Raw genomic sequence first — 21,282 nt, forward strand, 5'->3', positions numbered from 1 at the left:
AATACAGAAAAAGAAGTATCTATAGGAAGGCAATGGAGTCTAGAAGAAGTCTATAGACTGTCTATAGACCCTTTTAATAAGGGGTACCCCGTTTGCCAAATTTAACCAGGCTCTCCGGTTTGCTTCTCAGTTGTATAGCGGAACAGTCATCGCACCCAGCAAGTATAAATCACTGTGGGGTCAGGAGAACCCTTTTCCTCACCTTCCAATACCTTTTGGTTTTTAGGAAAGAGGTAGCGGCTCCACTATATGAGGGAGAAGCAAACTATGCAGCCTGGTTACTTTTGGCAAAGACTGTATGTTTGTAGACGGGACGTTAAAAAAAATCGAAGCGTCTACATGCAGCCATTATAAATGTGGTCTACAGACAGTCTATAATAGACTTCATATCAACTCTAGTGCCTTTCTGTAGATATTTCTTTCTATTTATTCATAGTCTATAGACTGTCTGTTGATAAAGGTCTACTAGAGCGTACGGCCATAAATCTATAGATTGTCTACGGACTGTCCATGGGATTTCTATTGCCTATAGACTATTCCTAGGATTTGTTTACGGACAGTCTATAGACTTTAGAGAGAGATGTCTATAGACATTTTATAGAATGCCTAAAGAAATTTTTGTAAAGAGGGTGGTCTTTTTTAACCTTTACAAGTTTTATTAATGCGAAAGCATTATATGCCTCATGCAAAGGAAAACCCATCACCGCAAGTTTTTTACAAGATGTGTCCGCAGAAAATGGTACCTCTCACGTGACCTCATTCGAAAACAGTAACACGCCGGCATTGGGGGTTCGAACCCAGGCCCTCTGCTTGCAGGCGGGCGCGAAGGGTCATTTTTTTTATTGCATGGAAATCAATCCTACTGAGCTACCAAATTCATTACATACGCACTGACTATTCCGCGTTCAAGCCTGTTAGAGGGGTACGAAGTGAACGCGTCGTGCTGTGTATGACGGCAAAATCTACTGGGGATGTGTATTGATATTAGACAGCGATGACTTGCAAAACAAGGTTGCTGACGTCATCCAAGGGTCATCTGATAAGTGTCACATGACAACGATGACTTCCAAAGAGAAATTGGTGACGTTCAAGCGCAAATACTTTCGCATTTCTCCGATGCAGCAGACAGCATTGCTCCAAGATTTTTTGTGAACCTCAGTGACGCGAGGTGCGGTCGCAGGATTGTACTGCGAGACGCACATTATGTGCCTCCATGAATCGATAGTTAGACGAATAATTAGCTGAGATTAACGGAATAATTTATTTAATTTGAGTTTAGGGGAAGGGTTATATTGCGAAATTGATGACTATCAACATAGAAGGTGCGCCTCGTTTTTAAGTTGTTTTTTTTTAATCAGCAATGTGTTTCGAAGTATCGAAGGTCAAAAATGCGCACCTTAGAGCTTGTTGAGTTCGCTTTTCCACAATGCATATTTTTAATGTGGTGTCTTTTGCACTTCTTATACATCAAATACAGGCGCAGTTGGTGTATTTGATGAAGAAGAAGAATGCTAACTTCATTTCGGTGACGATACCACGTGCAGCGGCGCCTTTCTATAACTAGGTAATGAGGGAAAGCCCATTCAACTAGCTTTGACATACGTCTTTATGACATTCGATATTTCGAACCACATTGCTGTTAAAAAAAATTAAAGCAAGGCTAACCTTCAATTTTGACGACCATCAGTTTCGCAATATAACCTTGCCCGCTAAAAATAAAAAAAAAACTTAGAAAAAGTTTTAGTTAATTTCAGTTACTCGCCTAATTTTTCATTCATATGACGTACGCAATGTCCGCCTTTCTGTACAGTTCAGCTCAACAGACCATACTGACATACCCCTCAGTGTTTAAAATAAAAATCTTTTAAGGTGAAATAAAATCACCCTGAAGAAATCAATGATGCTGTCTACGCTTTAAAATCATGCTGGACAGAATGGTAGGGCCATTTCGTGCCTTCGTGCATTTCGTACGAGTAATGAAAATACGATGTGTCGCCAGTTTCACTGCCCGCTGTGGAAATCTCACTGATTCTGTCGCTTCCTTCCCTCACGCGGTGGAATGTTTTACAAAATGATACTGTAGCTGGGTTTTCTTTGCAGAAACAGCTTCGTGTGATAAAGGAACTAAGTAACTGGTCATCAAATTATGTTTTCTTTCCTTTAATTAAGGCTGTGATTCCGAGAGCGTGGAAGTGCGCACTGTGCATGAACCCTTATGTTCTTGAGCCATTCATGCCGTTTTTGTGAAACACCAGTTTCTATAGGTATGCTCACGCAAAGTTCCAGATTTTTTCTAGATTTTAGAACATAATGCGCGTCTGAAGCGGATAGGCGCGCAGGCACACCGCGCCAATTTTACACTTTAGAAGAAGCCGGGTCGTTAAGAACTAAACTTGTGCCAGACGCTCAGCCTCATTACTCCAGAACTGTGGCGACAGTTTTCGGCCCCATTTAAAAGCGAGTCGTCTTCTTACGCTTGGAGTTCTCGAAAAATCATAAGTGGCTCCACGCCGCGTTTGATGTCTGCAAAAAGTGCGTCAGATACTCGGTGACTGCAGCGGTGGACCAGTGGTCTCAGCATCCGCCTCGCATGCGGGAGGTGCAGGGTTCGGTCCCCAGTGCCGTCGGATACCCACCGGTGATACAATGGGTACAAGCTTTCCTATGGTCTGGTGCTCGGCTTATTTATGGCGAAATGCTTGGCAAATGGGTCTTTGACCGCAACTTGAGTAGTCGAAAAATACCTTGTGCCATGTCGCTCTTTGGCCCCAGATGCCCTTGCGCCATAAAAATGCATCATCATCATCATCACATACTCGGGGAAGTTAAGCGAGAGGACCTTTTCACGTGCAAATAAGAACTCCAAGATTTCTGTGTAAACTTGGATGATTACCGCCGTTATGAGCACTCAAAAACAACGCTCAAGAGACCAGATCCTCCGGCATGGATGTGTGCGTCATGAGGTTTTACCAGCAGAGCTTCAGTGTTCACTTGGCATCGTTGTATCTGCGGGCGTTCAAGATGTCTGTCTTCAGTAGAATGGAATGGACGCGTTTAAGTCTCACGTGTCCCTTGGTTCATTGCACTGCCTGCGGTGATGAATTCCTCGCGGGGTTTCCTTAGCCCAATGTGCGGGTGGCTTAGAGCTTCCGTTGGTCTACATGTACGGCATTCCAGAATTTGCGAGCGTTTTTCGCCTCCTGAAGTTAGAAGGCAAACCCGTGCAATGCATCTATCAGTGTGCGGGCAAACGCGATAGTTGGCGCATGGACAGTGTCGCCGCCCTTCTTATCTCCTCGCCTGTTCTCTGCTGACGCAGTTTTAACCGAGATGGGACCGCTGCAGCCGTCCGTAATCTCTGCGGCTGCAAAATTTTTACCTCCCATACGCTCCTCTCAAGAGATGAACCGGGAAATGCTGCGGAGCGTTAATTTTCGAGCGTAAATGCATAATAATGAAAAAAAGAAACGTTGTTCTTGTGAGGCTGACTATAGGGCGTATCCATGAAGCTCTCGTGTACCAAACGAGGGGTAAAATTTGTTCCTTGGAACAAATAAGCTAAATGTTTAACGCATTCCACTATGTTTAAACCATTTGCTTGTTTTAGGAACCTAACGATTTGTTCAGCATCTACAACAATTAAAAATAATTGGACGGAAAACAACTGTGCATGCATTCGTGATTGCCGTCTCCTGCACGCTGATATTGCAACGTCATACTGACTGACGAAAAAAAAATGTTTACAGAACACAGTAGTGAAGAAAAAACCTAATTTCTTCGTCCGTGCCTATTCCGTAAACATTTAACTGCTGTTGTACATATGCTGTTTGAACACCGAATGCAACCATCCGCAGTCGCCTTGTCTCGTTAGCGTTGTTGGTCCGGGTCGATAGTGTGACCTGCTTAATATGGAGTGAGGACTTAGAACGCTGTAGTTTAGCGATCGTAACCCATTTAAATGTCCCTACGTGTTTTTTGCGTAGCGTAGCGACATAATCTCCGTGATTCTACGCTTTCGCACTGGAAACTTACGGTGTCTTCCTTTTTTTTCTTTTCCTTCTCTGCGCAGGCCAGCAAGAACGGGAGAAGGAGCGAGAACACACAACAAGCACTAGCCAGGCTCGCCGCACCCGTAAACTACACGAAAACGACGACGAAGAACTACAACCGCACCACAACACCGAGAGAGCGACAGCGCGAGAGCACACCACACTCTGCACAGGGAGGGAGGCAAGATGCGCCGCACTCGAACCGGCCAGAGCCCGCGACGCCGCTCGTGACCGCCATGTAGTCAGCGCCGGCCGGCCGAGCCACCGAGAGGAGTGCGCGCCTGCGCTCCAACCGACCACCGCGAAGAGGTTCGCCGCTGGGTTGTGTCCGAAGGCCACCAGGGGGAGTGCCTGAAAACGACGGAAGAAGCACAGAGGGACTCCGAAAGCCCCGCGTGACGCCTCCTCTGCTTGCAACCCATGAACCTTGACTGCTACCCGGCCGACGGGACGGCGGCGATGTCCCCACCGCCGCGAGACATGTCGCCTCCGGCCGCGCCCTGCCACGCCGACGTCGCCGGCGGATCCGGCGACGAAGACCCGCTCGCCTACCAGACAGACCCGGGCCGCACCGGAGCCGACGAGCCTCGCGCCAAGAAGAGGCGCAAGCAAAGCAACCCCGTCCGCTACCACACGTCGCCGGTCGTCCTTCCGGAGGGACCCGACGACCTGGTCGTCGCCGCGGCGACCGATCCAGTCGGGACGCCCACTGACGAAGAGTGTGTCGAAGACATGCCGCCCTCCACGAGGAGTCCGGCGGCCGAAAGCGATGACACCGTCGTCGACACGGGCGTCCTCAACCTCGAGACTAGCAAGCGGCGCCGCAGGGACGACTCCAACGGCGAGTCCTCGGAAGCAAGCCCGCTGCGCTGCCACCACTGCAGCGCCGGATTCGCCACTGACGACCAGCTGCGGCTACACATCGAAGAGGAACACGTGCAGAAGCTGCTCGAAAAACAGCTCCAGCAACAGGCCAGCTACAACCGAGCGTTCGCCGCCGCCGCGGCCGCCGCCGCCGCAGCCGCTGGGGACAAGAACTCCGGCTCGACAAGCTCGCTGGAAATGCAGAACCCGCCGCCATTCCTGGACCGGAAGCCGACGGTCAGCGAGACAGCAGAGTTCGCCAAGAACCACCCGTTCCCGTTTCCAGCCATGCCGCCTCTCATCCCGATATCGCAGAGCGGCAACGAGGTCAAGCCCGGCAGCCTGCCTGTGCCTCTCGGAATGTTCCCCAATCCGATGGCGCCGTTCCTGTTTCCCGTGCTACAACAGGGCCAGAACGCGTCTACGCCCATTCCGAACGGGAGCGCGGCCCCCAGCGGAAACATGCGCATCTTCAATCCGGAGGCCTTTTGCGAGCTCTGTAACAAGGAATTCTGCAACAAGTACTTTCTAAAAACTCACAAGGCAAACAAGCACGGCATCTACTCGGTAGAGTCCCTGGTGAGCTCGCCTTACGCACCGGGCTTCTTTCCGCCGGGACTCAGTGGCTCACCGTCGATGCAACTGATGCTGCAGGGACCCATGTCCGACCCAAGTATGGCTGGCCGTCAGGGCATCATCAACATGGAGTCATTCTGCGAGATCTGCCAGAAAGAGTTTTGCAACAAGTACTTCCTGAAGAAGCACAAGCAGAAAATCCACGGAATCGTCGACCCTGCCATGCAGCATCAGCAGCAGCAACCACCACAACAGCAACAGCCCCAGCAGCAGCAGCAGCAGCAGCAGCAGCAGCAGCAGCCGCAACAACAGGGCAGCTCTTGTGACAATTCTGCTGACAGGAAGACGAGCACGTCACCTACAGGCATAACGACTACGGAACCGGCGGGGATAGCTGCTGGCCCTGCCAGCGACAAAAATAGTGGTCCTCCTGAGCAACAGCCGCCGCCTTCAGACCCGTTTCGCATGGACTTCTCCAGCCTCTATCCGGGTGTCAACGGGCGCTTCAGCATGCCGAGTCTAACGCCGCCCACAGGAACGATGGTGACGTCGGCGTCAAGCAACTCCCCCATCGTCAGTTCCTCCGTTGGCGGTGACCCGAAGTCGCTTCCGGCGTTCTTCAACCAGAACTCTTCTTCGAGCACCGAGAGCGGTTCCACGACCGTCTTCACGCCGGAGAAGCTTCGAGAGATGGGCGTCATCAACGCGGAGGCGTTCTGCGAGATTTGCTGCAAGGAGTTCTGCAACAAATACTTCCTCCGCACCCACAAACAGAACAAGCACGGCATTCCGGCGACCGACCCGCCGCTCAAGGGCAGCTCGGCGCTGTCTCAGCCACATCAGCATGCGCTACCCCACCATCCGATGCTGCCGCCGGCGGTTTCCATGGCGACGCCTACTTGCGCAGCTGGCATGATGACTCCTCAGGAGACACCCGAGAACTTGACGGCTCCCTCAAGAACAGCGGGAGGCGGGACCAGTCCGGAATCCGCAGTTTTAAAGTCCACCTTCGCCAGCGACTTCGAGCCGACAGCGGACCTGACCTGCGAGATCTGCAACAGGCCCTTCTCCAGCCAGTACCTGCTGAAGATGCACAAGTTCTACACCCACAACGTTCCATACGTGAAGGAAGAGGACGAGGAGTCCAAGCCGCCTTCGCCCAGCGGCGGGAATAATAGCCAGTTGCGGTGCCCCCCGCCGCGCGAAGACCTCATGAGGATGGGCAGGCAGTCTGAAGCATCCGGCGGTGGTGGCGCTTCTTGCCATACGGAGGACGCGGCGAGCCAGGACCTGCAGAAGCTGCAGAGCATGATACGTGACCTGACGGCCTCAATCGCCAACGAGAACAAGGTCGTTTGCAACGTGTGCCGCACCGAGTTCGACAACAAGTACTTCCTACGGGCGCACATGATGAACGAACACGGCGTTCTCCTCAACGAGGACGGCAGCAGTCTGGCGCCGGGCTCCTCGTCGCCTGCCAGCGCGGGCACCGCTGCGACGCAGCAACAGAGGGGTCCTGGAGAGCTGCCTCCGCCGCCGTTCTCCGGGGTCGCCTTTCCGACGCCCGTGTTCGACTCGGAGGCCTTCTGCGAAATCTGCCAGAAGGAGTTCTGCAGCAAGTACTTCCTCAAGACCCACAAGCAGAACATCCATGGCATTAACGTTGACATCGACATGTCTTCGACGCCCAAGAAGGACGATGCCGGTCAAACCAAGAACACTGCCGGCAAGATGAGCGGGGCACTGGTTCCCGTGCCGCCACCGCCGCTCCTATCGCTGCCGATGCCTTCGATGGCGACACCCGACAAGTCCAGAAGCCAAGTGACGGGGCGAAACTACTGCAACATATGCAACAAGGAGCTGTGCAACAAGTACTTCATGAAGACCCACATGCTGAAGATGCACGGCATCAACCTAGATGAACACCCTGCCGATGCAGCCCGGAACAGCATCATCGGCGGCGTTACCTGCGAGATTTGCCAGAAGGAGCTGTGCAGCAAGTATTTCCTCAAGGTTCACAAGCAGAACACGCACGGTATCATCGAGGACCCGGCCAAGGAAAACTCCAACCACAGCTCGGTGGGAGGAAGCACCTCTGACAGGGGCGAGCTGCCCAGCACTTTCCAGCCTGGCGAGGTCAGCGACAGCAGCAACCGAAGCTTCAACCACTACACAGAGATCTGCCCGCTGTGTGACAGGCGCTTCAAGAGCATCAAGTGGCTGAAGACGCACATGGTGAACGACCACAGCGACATGCTCAAGGAGAACGTCTACAGTCGTATGGATAGCGTTCCTCCGGGCGCAGCGAAGCTGTGCATCATCTGCGGCCAGGGCTTCCCGGACAAGGTAGCCCTTCAGATTCACCTCATCAAAGACCACCGCACCACGAGCGAGGAGCTCGGCCTGATGAACTCCTCCTCCCCGGCAGCTGCCGCCTCCGATCCCCTGGCGGTCGTGGCCCAAGACACGGTGAAGCTGAACGGCGCCGCTCCGCCGCACCCTGCCGATAGGGCCGCGCACCTCTTCAAGCGGCCCGGCCTCGCGTCCGCGCTGGGCGGCAGCGGCAGCACCCGCATCTACCACTGCTCCTACTGCGTCTATTCTACGCGATGGCTTTCCAACCTCTACGCGCACGAAAAGAGGCACACGGGAGTGAATCTGGAAGGCGAGAAGCGCTTCGTCTGCCGCATCTGCCACCGGGCGTACCGCTACAACCACTCGCTGCAGCGCCACCTCCTCAACCACCGAGCAGCGGGCCTTGCATCGGCCGGCATGGCCAGCAGTGCTGCCGCTTGCGCCAGGCCGCCCAAGACGTCCCAGGAGCAGCCGCAAGATCTGTCCGCCGACCCCGCCCGGGCGCCCTCCTCCACGCAGCAGCAGCCGTCCAAGCTGAAGCGCTACCGCTGCAGCAAGTGCAACCGCAAGTTCCGCTCGCGGGAGCTCTGCCTCAACCACATCTACACGGCGCACGATGCCAAGAGGCCGGTCAAGAGCGGCCGGCCGTTCCGCTGTCGCATCTGCGGCTTCGCCACCAGGGCCTGGAACATCCTCAAGATACATATCATGAAGCAGCACCAGGACGAAGCGGCCGAGGAGAAGAGCGTCGGCAGCCAGCCGGACGTTTCTGGTCCCACCGCGGCAAGCACCACCGACGACGAAGGCAAGCCCACCAGGACACCCACGCCCACCAAGACGGCGGGCCAGCTGCCCATGACGTACGCCATGCCTCAAAGCCCGCCGTCGGCGGGCACCTTCATCATGCAACCGTTCCTAATAGCGCAACCCGAGTCGGAAGACGCCAAGAACGACACGTTCGTGCCGTCGCTCGTGTACCTTCCCGTCTGCCAGAAGGTGTCGCAACCAATGACCGTAGCGTTCACTCTGACGCCCGCCTGAGCCGCTGGGCGCGCCTTGCGGCAAGCCCCGAAGACTTGTCCCTCCCCCGCACCTACGAGGGAAGCACGGCACGCGAACACCCGTCGAGACGCCACAGTTCGAACTCTTCTTTCACCGCGAGGGTGCGCGCGTGTCGGCAAGCTCTTCGACGCGAGCCTCGCGACGGGTCACGAAGACACACATACACGAACCCAGAAGACACGAAGCCACCACAGAAGATACACCTCGCTGCCGGCAAACTGGTTGTGGTGACCGCGAGAGAAGTCCACCGGAGTCTCCGCCGCCGCACCAACGCAAGACGACGTAGGCGGCGCCGATTTGTGCGCTTCCTCCCTCCTTTGAATACGTGCAATTCACTTTCCGTTGCCCCGTGGCAAACCTCGCGTTGTCGCTCTCCGCGAAGAACGAGAGAACAGTGAAGCAAGCCTGGCAGGCACCGACCTCTGGCTCCCCCAACGCTCGCCAGGGGAGCCTACACAGCATATCAGCAACACCTACAGCAGCAGCCACGAAGATGAGAGTTGATCAGCAGCAGTGTGACACGACTGCTGCCTTCGCGTTGCAGTTCCCGTGTTGTGCGCGCTACAAGAAACTTTCTCGTCGTACCCCCCGTTCCCGCTACCGGCAACATTGCCGTTCGCAGCCCGCAAGATGGAAGAAAGGGGGCCTCCGCGCCCTCGGCCGCGCCCCAGCGACAGGGATGCAAGACTAAACTACAACACGGGGCCCGCGGCCGGGGTCGCGTCGGTCGTGCTTCTTCGCTGCAACTGTGGGAGGGTGACCGTGTCCGCGCGTGTCTGCTCTTCTTCCGGAACTTCTTCTTCTTCCGCGGAACTTCGGTGCACCAGTTTCCGCAACCGGGAGGGGTGCGTGTTCCTCCGGAAAGTGTTCCTTCGGAGGCCCTCCCCAACGTTCCACTGTGCGTCTGTGCGAGCCACCCGAGCCGCGCGTGTAGCCGTCTCGCGTCTTCGACGACAGTTCCCGAGTCGTCTTCGCCGCCGCCTCATCGGCACCCGAGGCAAGTCTTCGAACGAGAGTACAATCACGCCGACGAAAAGAAAGGTGATGTCCTTCCTATCCGGGCAGTCAGCAAGCGAGCGACTCGACAGCAGCCGCCCGGCGATGGGGGAATGTGTCACCCGCTGTGCCGTTGTCAACGGGGGCTGTCGAGCGGCCTCTCCTCAAAGGCGACGACCAGCCAGGGATTAATCGGCGCGCTGTTTTTCAGTTTCTCGTTCGCCTTTTTTTTTATTCCGTTGTCCTCGTACCTTGCCCCCATCGCGCGTTGCCTTGTTGTGCGCCGGACGAGACTCGTGACAAGGTCAGTCCACCTGTTCCATCATTCGTATCGTGGAGCATGCCTAAACGGACAAGAACGTGTTCGAATCGGTCGCAAACAGGTCTCACTGACGGTGCCGCACATATCCCTGCGCCTTGGGCGCGTCTCTTAGAGGCGCTTCGCTAGGAGAGTGTTGGTTTGACAGGCTTCGCGCTCCCCAAGGTTTTATACAGCTTCTGGGTCTCGTGGATGGTGATAGGCGGCAGCGACACAAATCTGGCCAGATTATCGACTGCGCGTTGGCTGTGTTAAGATCCTTCGCGAACTAAGCCTCGAAAATATGAATTTGCTTTGGCTGTCAGCTAATCTGGACGCTTGCACACCACGCAGTGCTTCTAAATTGATCTACAGAGTTTGTACGCTTGTCATGATTGTAGTGTACCACTCGGCGTGTGGACTCCCATTTTGCGGTTTCTGGTACGTTGGCTAATTCTTATAGTAGTTAACTGATGTCTCCACGAGACCTAAGCGCCTGGAACCCTGGGGTGCATTTGGCCTCTGTCAAGGACCGCGAATCAACGGCAATCTGCTTGGGTACCGAGAGACACATACGCGCGCGCGAATGCAACGCGTTGGAATCGATGCCCGTGCGGACGTGCGTCGAGTCGGAGGTGACGCGTTGAGAATCAAAAGTTTTTGTCACGTTGTGATAGAACGCCGGTGAGCAGGCCACAAATCAAAACGCTGTTGTTACGACTGACACCGAGAATGTCAGTTTTTTTTTTTTGTCAATTTTCCAAGTTTTTTTTTCTGTCGCACGGGCATCGGCTTCCAGCACGCTTGCACTCGGACGACGTTTTGGAGAACCTGAAACAGTCTCGGTTTCTGAAAAAAGCTCGTCTTGCATCCTCGTTATAGGCTTGCAGGAAGGAATAGGAGAGTAATTTAACGAAGCAGTCGCGGAGGTATAGTGTGAAGTGCAATAGCGTTGAATGCGTGGGAACGCCTTGACGTGTTCGAACAGAAGGAAGAGCCGTGAGCACAGCTAGTCGAACAGAGTATTTCCGTCTTTTTCTGAAGAATTAAGACAAAGACGCTCGCCCTGAAGAAGGCAAGGAAAGTGGAGTTTAGGTATAGTGTAAGGTATTGTCGGAACTAACTTTGTATCCCGCTGACTGATGACCATTAAGTTATCTTCCTTTCGCGTAACCTTCGATCGCTAAAATAGCTTTCTCCTCTCTGTCGCCATAATGCCGTCGAAATTTCACTTCTCTGAAGAGTATCAGAGTTTGCGAAATCTTACTTTGCCAATTTGGAAACGGTGGATAGCAGATGTACCGATCTCTAATACTAAATGTGTCGAGGCTTGAAAAGTAGTAATAAACTTAATTTATTAGTGAACTTTATTCGGCTTGAAGAGCTTCAAGGCACGCTTGAGCACATGAAACGGCGCCTCTCAATAAAAAAAATATCGTGTGAAGTAGGCAAGACGAAAAGCAACTTACCTAATGCGATGCGCAGTGAAGCGGCCTTGCTGATAAGGATTGCACGTTACCTGCCAGACCTGACGGTTATGGCGGGTAGTTTTGAGGTGGACACTTTTAAGGTCACAATTCTAGCGGGAACGCGGGCAGAAATATTCGGGGTGTGTGCGTGTGTTCGTGCAGCTGCGAAGTGTTCGCTAATCAGGACATCTGGGCGGATGCGAGCGCCGCCCGACGGCGTATATTCGTCATTAATCACCTGTACCGATCGACATGCCAGCAGGAGTGGCGCTGTGTGTGTTCTGAAACTGCGTGCACGAGTGGTGGCGACATCTTTGTGTATTTATATCGCTGTGTTGTTGTTTTTTTCTGACTGAAACATGTTTGTGCGCATGTTGTGTATGATGAATTACTTGCCTGTCTTGTGTATGCCATCTGCACGCGTGTCTTTCCTGTTTGTTTTTTTCTCTTGCACCCAGTCCCTCACCCACCTGAATGTCAATTTTATCACAGTCGCTTTTCCTTTCATATATTTAAAGACACTTTTTTTGAAGCGTAGCTGTTCTTTGATACGTCGTAGTACCTACAAAAATAAGGCCTGACAAACACGTGTTCCTTTCTTCTACATATTTTCTTGTGTAGATTTTCTTCTTCTTAACTAGTCTGTGTTGACACTCGAGGCGTACACTTTCATCCAAAACTGAATCATTCCAATGTCAGCCGTGTGGCTGTGGCGTCCGTAGTGAGAGACTAAATCACCTGGGCTTTTCGCTGATGTTTCTGATCCTCGCTCATTTCTAAGAAAAAACAAAAAGAAGGCGTTCAACGAAGCTTCTATAACCAATGTCGCCAAGACTTGAACTGTGTTCTCCTCGCAGGTGTTGATAACAAAGTCTCAGTATCTCAAGTCATTAATCGGGGACGGCTGCTTCTATATTCTGACATTAAGCATCTGTAGAGAGGTATTCGATGATTCGCAATGCTGGGCGAAGTTTACACTCCCGAAATGTCAGCCACCAAGGATAGAAAAATACCATATTTACGTACTGTGACCCCCCCCCCCCCCCCCCCCTTTTCTCCAGTTTTTCCGTCCTGATTACTCTGACAACCCTGTCATAAACTTCTGACTCGACCTGCTAAAAAATATAACAGATTTGAGTGGTTCCTTCTAACCAGAAAAAAATACAATACAAACAAAACACTTGCTGGTCGTGCTAAAAAATACACTCTTAGTTTCTACAGGCTCACACGATTTGAATTGTTCACTGAAAACCACCCGCACTGTATAAAAATGGTGCCGACGATGGTAAAGCTTGCAGAATGCCATTTCGGTGGAACTCAAAAAACAAAAAAGAAAGAAAAGCAGAGCAAAAGTCATAGAAGAAGCAGCTACAAAAAGTTGAACAAACGGGATTTTCATTGAGCGCGAAGGTGCAAAAATAAAAGCGCTCTCTCTCTCTCTCTCTCTCTCTACCTCCAATCTTTGCCCTTCAAGCGAGTCCGAGCAGCGAATCCTGTCGCCATTCTTTTCTTTGTTGCTCACTTGGTTTCGGGCTTCAAAGCGCCCGGGTGTACACTTTTCTTCCCCTCTTCCGTTCTTCTTTTTGATCAAGACGAGCCGAGCTGTCCTGGTGCAGGTCGGTGTAATTTACGCAGCACGCGGTCACTCCCGCTCCGATTCCCCCCCCCCCCCCCCCCCGTTCCCCCCCCCCCCCCCCCCCCCCCCCCCCCGTTTCCCGGCGAACGCCGTGACTAATTTTTCATTTTATTCCTTCCCCTACTTTTTCTCTCTTCTCTCTCAAATTCTACACGTTCCGTGTGTGCGGGAGCTGGGGTCGTCTCTCTTTGTCGATGCTTGCGCAATATTGACGCTGAGAGTGGACTGTTAGAATGGAGTTGGCGCAGAGTAGGGGGGGGGGGGGGGGGGCGAATGGGGGAATGGTGAAAGGCAGGGGAGAGTGAGCGGTGGAATACAGGCACACAGAGACAGGTAGTTCTTTCTAAAAAAAAAAAAAGATGCACTGAAACTACACGGACGGATCTGAAAAGCGCGCGCCGCGGCCAGGTCCCGGTGTAAAGTATATACTTCGGGGATTTGAGGACGGGGGAGCTCTTTGAGCGGGCATTAGGGCCTAGGGAAAAATAAAAATGTGAACGAAATAAGGGTAGCGTAGAAAATAGCCAGTGAGGGGTAGTGGGAAAGGAATAACAATGAGTACGCGCGGAGAAAAAAGAAAAACCCAGCACTTGCCTATCGCTTTTCCACAGCCGTAACGCTCCCTCTCGGCACTTAGCGTGCTGGCAAAAGAAAATGTGAGGCGCCATTGGCGGTGCCGGTGAAATGGTGATCGAGTCCGCGAGAGGCCCGTTGTGTGTCACGTTACTCACGTGGGGTCCGTTGTAAAAATATACCGTGAGAAACGCGAATGGAAACGAAACACAAAAGTTTCAAGTAGAGGCCATGTAGGCCAGGGCTGGTTTGAAAGGACCAAGAATAAAAGAAAGATACTAAAAAAAAAACGCGAACACGCCGGACAAGCCTGCTGGGCTAGTCTCATTGCAAATCCATTATGGGGAACAATAGATACCTCAGAGAGAGGGCTGAGATCCTATTTTTTGACAAGCTGAGCATAAATTTCTCTCGGCGGCGCTTCATATGACTGGAAAGAGAAGTGAAAAAAAAAAGTAATGAAAAGCATCTTGCGGCCGGTTTTCACAGAACCGCCAGCGCTAAGTTTGAAACGGGAGTGTGCAGATAAGCTGACAGCGTAGATAGGCTTGAAAATAACCAGCCAAACGGAGAGCGGGGGGTCCAAGAAATGGAGTGAAGCGTACTTGAGAGGAGATAGCTGGCAGAAAGAAGACGCTTTGAGAGGCGGGCAGGCAGGGCAGGTGGCGATTGTGGGTCTAAAATATGGAGCGAAGCTGACGGAGAGAAACATGAGGGGTGCCCAAATCGAGAGGCGAGTGCGACATTGAAGACCTGTGTGATCCATCGCGTACATGACTTACTGCTGTAGAGCGCGCCCGCTGCTGCTGCTGCTGCCCTACATTCGCACAACCCGAGTTGAAATCGTCGTCTTTTTATTACTTGGCTCGGAAAAAGGAAAAGACCAGTTTCACGCTATCTAACCTAACCAGAAAAATGCTCCATACGCTTGTCGATTCAGTGTCTTTGAATTAAAAAAAAGAAAAAAAATCTTTCCAAGTACTGGAAGCACAAGCTGTAGAACAGTCACTCGATCGACAGGCGGCGACGCCTAAGTTTCGCCACTGTATATTCAGGCGTTTCAAATTTTTCAAAAAGCTTAAAAGCGGTTAAGGCGCGGTCATTTTTACGGAGGAGCAAGTTCATCATGGAGCCATTTTTTTTCGCGTGCTTTATTTATTTACCTGACTAGGATGAGTTCGCAGTTAAGTTCCCAGGGCATATACTACGAATAAATATTTCATTTCGATCATTTTCGATCCTCTGTTTTTTTTTTTCTCTTCACCAAAGTGGGGACTAGGACAACCGCGGCCGTGAACAAAGAAATTTAGACTCCGGTCCCGCCTCTAAACTGAATTCGCTAACGACAAATTTGAGTGGCAGGCCGCGAAGCCAGCACATTATAACGCGGAGCGATATTTACTTGATGTGCACAAGGTCGTTATCTGCGCTGCGGATGCAGTGTGGCAGCGCCCTCCTGTAGCGAGCTCGGGCACCACGCTGAGCAGCACTGGTGTGTTCATGTACCACCCGTCCTTCCTTCCAGCTTCTTCTCTCCCCCATTGTACGTGCCCCTCCCAGAGCTCGTTTTTCAATGCCGTCGTTGTTCTCTCCGTTCTATCATTCCTCTTTCCTTTCCCTCTCGTTCTCTCTTGTCTACCCGATTTCTTATTTTCATATTTTCTTCTTTCTTCCTTCTCCATATCTCCCTTGAGTTACGGAGATTCCGCCCTTTCCGCGAGCGCGTTGTTTTCGCAGCTGCCGAAATTTATAAGAAGCGGGGAACCTTGAAATAATAAACGAGGCCTCCATTACAGCGTCCCGCGAGCGGGCCACGCGACTTGGGGCGTGGCCTGCGCTGGATCGGAATGCTTTTCTCGAGCGGACGCTGACCAAGGTTATATTGGCGAAAGAAAAACACCGTGAGAAGAAAAGCACTACAACCAGCGAGTATAGCCGCGCAGATTAATGGATAAAAAAGCAAAAAAAAAAAAACGCGACGCAATCGCTCTCACGCGGCCCTCGTGGAGCAGCACCGCCTAGTTTGCGTCGGCTGCGATTTCAGATTGAACGAAACGGCAGCCGTAAAGCATAAACATCAGTTAGACGGAGACTTCTCTCTAATTGGCGTCTAGTGGGCTCGGGGCTTTAATAGAAAAGCGGACTTATGAATAATGTGACCTCCTAGCCCTCATTTCGCTGCGACTCGCTGCTTAGCCTGCTACCGGCCGCTTTAGACCACGATTTGTTTTCCTAGGGCCTGTTTAGGAGCCTGCTTCGTCGGTCGCATTGTCGTCTGTACGCCCGGCCTTCGGCCGCTCCGTTAGTTAATTCGCTTCGTTAAATGTTAACTCCGATTTGCTTCACCAAAACCAGCAGCTGCAGCCCGTTTGCAGCGTGGCCTGCAAGGGTAAAGACGCACGCGAAAAGTTTCGTCAGCAAGCACTCGCATAAGCGGAACGCATTAGAGCCTAATGACGTCATTTATTCTGTCGCGGAGCGTAGCTTTTGACGTCGTTTCTATTGGCTCGTGCAACGTTTTGCGCAGAGATTCGTCTGCGCTTTTTTAGCGCGAAATTGCGGATTGTTTCACTAGGAACGGTCTCCGTCGATAAGAAGAGTTGCAGAAAAAGAAAAGGTGAACGAAATCACCTGAAACGATTCGAAAACAAACCAAAAAATTAAGCTCACGTGATCGACGCCGGCGACACTGAGTAGCCTGTACGTTCGCGAAATTAAGAATAGCTAAGTTTTAGTTGGCTCTAACGAGCGCTACTGCGAATTTCTTCCTGCCTTTGATTTATAGAGAAAATTAACCATGGCATCGGTAATCGGTTCTGTCATTTTAACTACAGGATAAATGAATATCATTTGTAAACTTGCGAAAGAAGGGCCCCTGCTGTTCATTTTTAGTAGCTTTTTTTTTTCTTCGCATGGAGCAGCGTCCTAAAAGAGCGCCCGCCTTCAAGTAAGAGCAATGCTAGGAAGAAAAGAAGAAAAACCCGTTAGAAAGAAAAAACAAAAACAAAATTCCCGTTGTTTATGGCGGCGGCAAAGCACCTTCGAACGAGTTTCATTTGCGCGTACACGAAAGTCATTGCCTTCGGCGCTATTACTGTAAATCTGCGGCGATTTGTAATGTAAGCCAATTGCAAATACCGAGTGTCCTTCCTGCGCGGCAATGCCCAGTAACGGAGTGTCGCTGCTTTTGAAAGCAAAGAGACGCATTCGCTACCTCCAAGCAAGAAACGTACCATTTGTCTCCGAAATGGACCAACAAGGTACAAACCACGAAACCTCTCGGGCGTATACCGCGACGTTTGTGCGATCGACAAGCAAAACAAACCGGCCGTAAAAACAACAGGCTGAGTTTGCGGGAAAACGACACGAAACCACCTGTTTCGACACACCTCTCGAACACAAGCAGCTCGATGCAGTCGCAAAGCAAGGGGAGAGGGGGGGGGGGGGGGTAGTTTCAATCTCTCGCGCTGACCTCCGTTTCCATTTCCACACCCTCTCCCTCTTTCTGGTTCTCCCTTTCCTCTGGATCATTCCTCATCGTATCCTACGCCTTCCGGTGCTTTTCAGGCGCGCAGCAGCCCGGGCATTTCGTTTTAAATGTCGGCAGCTGGGAACGATCTTGCAGCGGCCGCGTTGGCTTCTGGCTACGCGCACACCCCTTTTCGCGTTCTCGGCAACCGTCGCTACAACCACCCACATTCTTGCGCACGTCTGTCTTCTGTCTGCATTTTTCTTGTTTTTCTTCGTCTGTTATCACCGCCCACGGTGCAGCCCGCTGACGTCTCGCAGACGCCATCAACGTCCTACAGGGAAGCCCGCAAAGTCGCACGACGCCGAGAGAATGCGTGCACGATTCCCGCGAAATTAGCAAAACAACGTTCCAGACGACGAAGTTGTAAAAGAATGTGCGTCAGTTAAGGCGGTTTCGTGCTGTAATACGATCAACGCAGAACTGAACACACGGATAAGACAAACGATAACGAGGGCTCAGCAGTTGTGGAGCTGTTGTTGCCTTGCCCATGTTTTCAGTTCTGCGCTGTTCTTTTAGGCACCCCCCCCCCCCTCACCCCCGCCTCGTCGCGCAATTGTTACAACTGTCCTGCGGCAATACCAGGCAACCTTGGCTGCTTTGCGGTGAAACCCTGAACCTAACGTTCGAGTGGCTTGACCTCGGCGAGCCTTGCCAGCTAAATATTTCTCCTGGAAAGAACCAGCCGTTCACCTTCAATACTCTGATAATTAGCACTGTAGGCCGACGGGTGAATGAGATTGTCAGGCGCCTCGGGTGCTTCAACTGTAAAAGTGGAACTGCTTGCAAACGAACGGTCACGCTTACATCCGCATACGAAAGACGTCTGCTTGGTCGTGGTCCACGTCTAAAACACTAGAAGCCGCGCCCCTGGTAACGGGAGGAGAAAAGTTTGACAGCGTCCTCTGGAAAACAAATGTTCCCCTCGGAAGCTGAAGGTGGATTCGGAGGACCGAAAAAAAACATTTGAAAGAAAACACCCGAAATTCATGCGCGTCTCGGTACGAGTCACCAAGGCTGGCTGAGGAGTGCGTCAAGACAAAGAGATAAATCAGAGACAGAGGGATTTTGTTTCATCTCTCATTGTTTCCCTTTTTTGTCTTTGTTTTTACGGTTCGACCAGCCAATACAACAGTCGCCAAGAACGGAGAGAAGCCTAAGAGAGAGAGAGGACCCATCTACTCTTCCTCCTCTACACGAGTAACTTTTTCGACCGTCCCGTCGCCCGGGAGGAGGGGGGGGGGGGGACCACCCGTGACGGCATATCGTCAACAATCCGGCGACGCTCTTCCTCGAAGCTTCTTCCATCGCTCCTCCTCCTCCACCTTCCGAGCTGTACCCCCCATTGGGCCTCTCTCTGTCTGTGCCCATAACCGTCTTGGCATATATGCACCAAGCCTGGCGAGACGAGAATTCTGCGGGCCCTTCGCGTTCTGCGCCTGCATTCCACAAAAGGGAAAAGAATAACGAAGAACGGAATACCGAGCTACTGGGCATGCCAGTAGGAGGAGAAGCCGAGCACAATCCAAACAATTGTCAGAAAAGGGGAGGCTGCGAAGCGAAAGACAAAAGGCAGGGGAAGGACAGCGTAAGAGCAGCAGAAAAGAAAAAAGAAAAAACAAATTCGAATCGGTCGAAGGAATACCAACTATCCTGACAGAACCGAGAGGAAGCGATGGAGAGAAGGGCAGTGGCGAGGGGGAGGATTCTCTCTTTCGGATCGTTTCTCATCAATTTGAAAGGACCCAGACTAAACTGTTTGTCTCCGCGCGAGAAAGCTGGCAGTCTCGTCTTCTCCTCAATACTCCCTTCTCCTCCAGACTCTTGCCTCCTTCTCCGCGTCGTTGTTTTTATTCCGAAACTGCGCGCGCGCGGGCGGAATTCGGCATGGATCTTGTTCCCCCAAAACGAACCTCGTAGGACGAGGCGGCGGCCGTTGCTGTAGACGTCGGGTTCGAATGCTTTCGAGTCTTTTTCTTTCTTGCTTCTTTTATTTTGTATTTTTTTGTTATTATCGTTACGCCCTCGTAAGAAGAAACAGACGGCAACGCTTAGAGCGGAAAAAGGCGTCAGCTGGCTGGCCGGCCTCCCGATGAGCTCTCTCGCTATGCATTGAATCGCTTCCTTTCTGGCTTGTTTGTTTTGTTCCGAACAGCGCCTCACTCTCTCCACGTGGAACGAAAGCAGGAGTGGAACAACGCCGTGTTGTACGCAGCTTGCCGATTCCCGTAAACGTTCGTTCCGCACCAACGGCGGTCAGGCTCTGTACATCTTTCCTCATTCTGCTCAACTCTCTCCCTCTTCCTTTGCCCCTCTCTCCGAAGGATATATGACGCACGCCGCTCCTCATTTCCTCGCTTCTTTCATTTCTGGGCTTTCTTCTTCTTACGCTCATGTACTACACCCGGTGTCGTTCGGCCTGATCGTGGCCGACGAAGAAGTTTACACGATGCAGGCTTCGCAGATGTGAGCCTGAAAGAGGACAGAACACACCCACGGACAGCCCGGTACACCGTGTTAAGTCTCAGCTCGTTGGCAAACCTGCAGCTTGTTTGTGGCTCGTTTGTCTCCTCAGATAGGCTACCACTGCCTGTCTTGTTCTGGCTTAGGCAGGCGCACAGTCATTCTCTCTCTCTCTCTCTCTCTACCCTTCATCGCTTCCCTTCTCTCCCACCTACCTCCCCAGTGTCCACCCTACGCTGCTGCGCTCGTTACAGGATAGGCGTGTGTATGCGCTCGTAATGTGGAGAAAGCGTAGCTTTAACGTAACGGATGACCATATACACTCTAAGCAGAAAGGAGTAAAAGAGAGTGTGCGCTAGAGGACAGTTTACTCCCTTTTTACACCCATATAGGCGTATTCGTGTTAAGAGTAGTTTGAACTCGGCGACGTACTAAGTGCGTCGAGTGCTCGGAAAAGAGGCCGCGCTGAGGTTGGAAAAATTCTCACGAATTCAAGAATAGACACGATTTTATTGCTTCCGTGGAGTAACCAAACTTCCGCAACATTCGGAAAGCTTATTTCCTTTCTCGTTGAAAAAAAAACCGCCTGGCAAGGCTCGTAAATATCGAAACATTGATTGGCTGGATTAAACATTGGCTGTGAAGAGAAAAGCGCCCTCATACACAAACGGGTGGAGGGTTCTTAGCGAGATAAACATGCGCTACGCGTACAGTACCCTCGTGTGTTTACAGCGGCATTTTTATTTCGCTCTTATGTGTCTCACAAAGTAGCCCAGGCTGTAACATCCTGCACTGCACGTGGAATATGGTAGCTGAGGCGAGGGGTGCGTCCTCAGTGCTTTGGCTTCGGAAGTGATGAAACTCGGAAGGGGCGGAGCTGCAGGCGCTGCATGCTAGGAAAGTACGGGAGCTGGTACGCCTCTTTCGTCGTAGACCTGGCCCCCTGGCGTTGGCATCTTCATAGAGCAAGTTCTGGAATCACGGGCGCCATCTGTCGACGCCCGTCATCCTACAATCAATGGGGCACCACCTATACAGCGGAACGAATGAAGTAGTCTAGCACTCATGATATCTGATATTGGAGGACTTATGCCTGTTTTACAAGACATCACGTTGAATTCATGCACCGGAGTTATGTGAAGGTCTGCTATGAAGCAAGGCAGAAGTGGTTGATTCATAGCTCTGCGTGTCGATTGTTGGGGCTTGGCTTTTCCATCGTTGAAAAAAAAAAACTGTACATTCCGCCTCCCCCCCCCCCCCCCCCCCAAACCACCACCACCCCCTTCCTTCTTATATATTCCTTTAGCCCACGTTACAATGCTGTGACAGCGCTGGCCGCGTGAGGCTTAAATTCCTCTATTCCTTTTTCCGCACCTCTCTCCTATTTACCCATAACAACGTTGGCCTTTGGC

General features: G+C 51.9%; 1 protein-coding gene across 3 annotated transcripts in view; it reads left to right on the forward strand.

Annotated features, from left to right (window-relative positions):
• Positions 1-15,775, forward strand: part of LOC144110583 (uncharacterized) — a 215,827-nt gene extending 200,052 nt beyond the window's left edge. For all 3 annotated transcript variants that reach the window (XM_077643602.1, XM_077643601.1, XM_077643600.1), the window contains exon 2: positions 4,070-15,775. In XM_077643602.1, the coding sequence (XP_077499728.1) occupies positions 4,470-8,885 (4,416 nt within the window). In that variant the 5' untranslated portion in view covers positions 4,070-4,469 and the 3' untranslated portion in view covers positions 8,886-15,775. The remainder of the gene's footprint in view (positions 1-4,069) is intronic.
• The last annotated feature ends 5,507 nt before the right edge of the window (positions 15,776-21,282 follow it).

The sequence above is a fragment of the Amblyomma americanum genome, chromosome 11, assembly GCF_052857255.1.
Source record: "Amblyomma americanum isolate KBUSLIRL-KWMA chromosome 11, ASM5285725v1, whole genome shotgun sequence".
NCBI classification, from domain to species: Eukaryota; Metazoa; Arthropoda; class Arachnida; order Ixodida; family Ixodidae; genus Amblyomma; species Amblyomma americanum.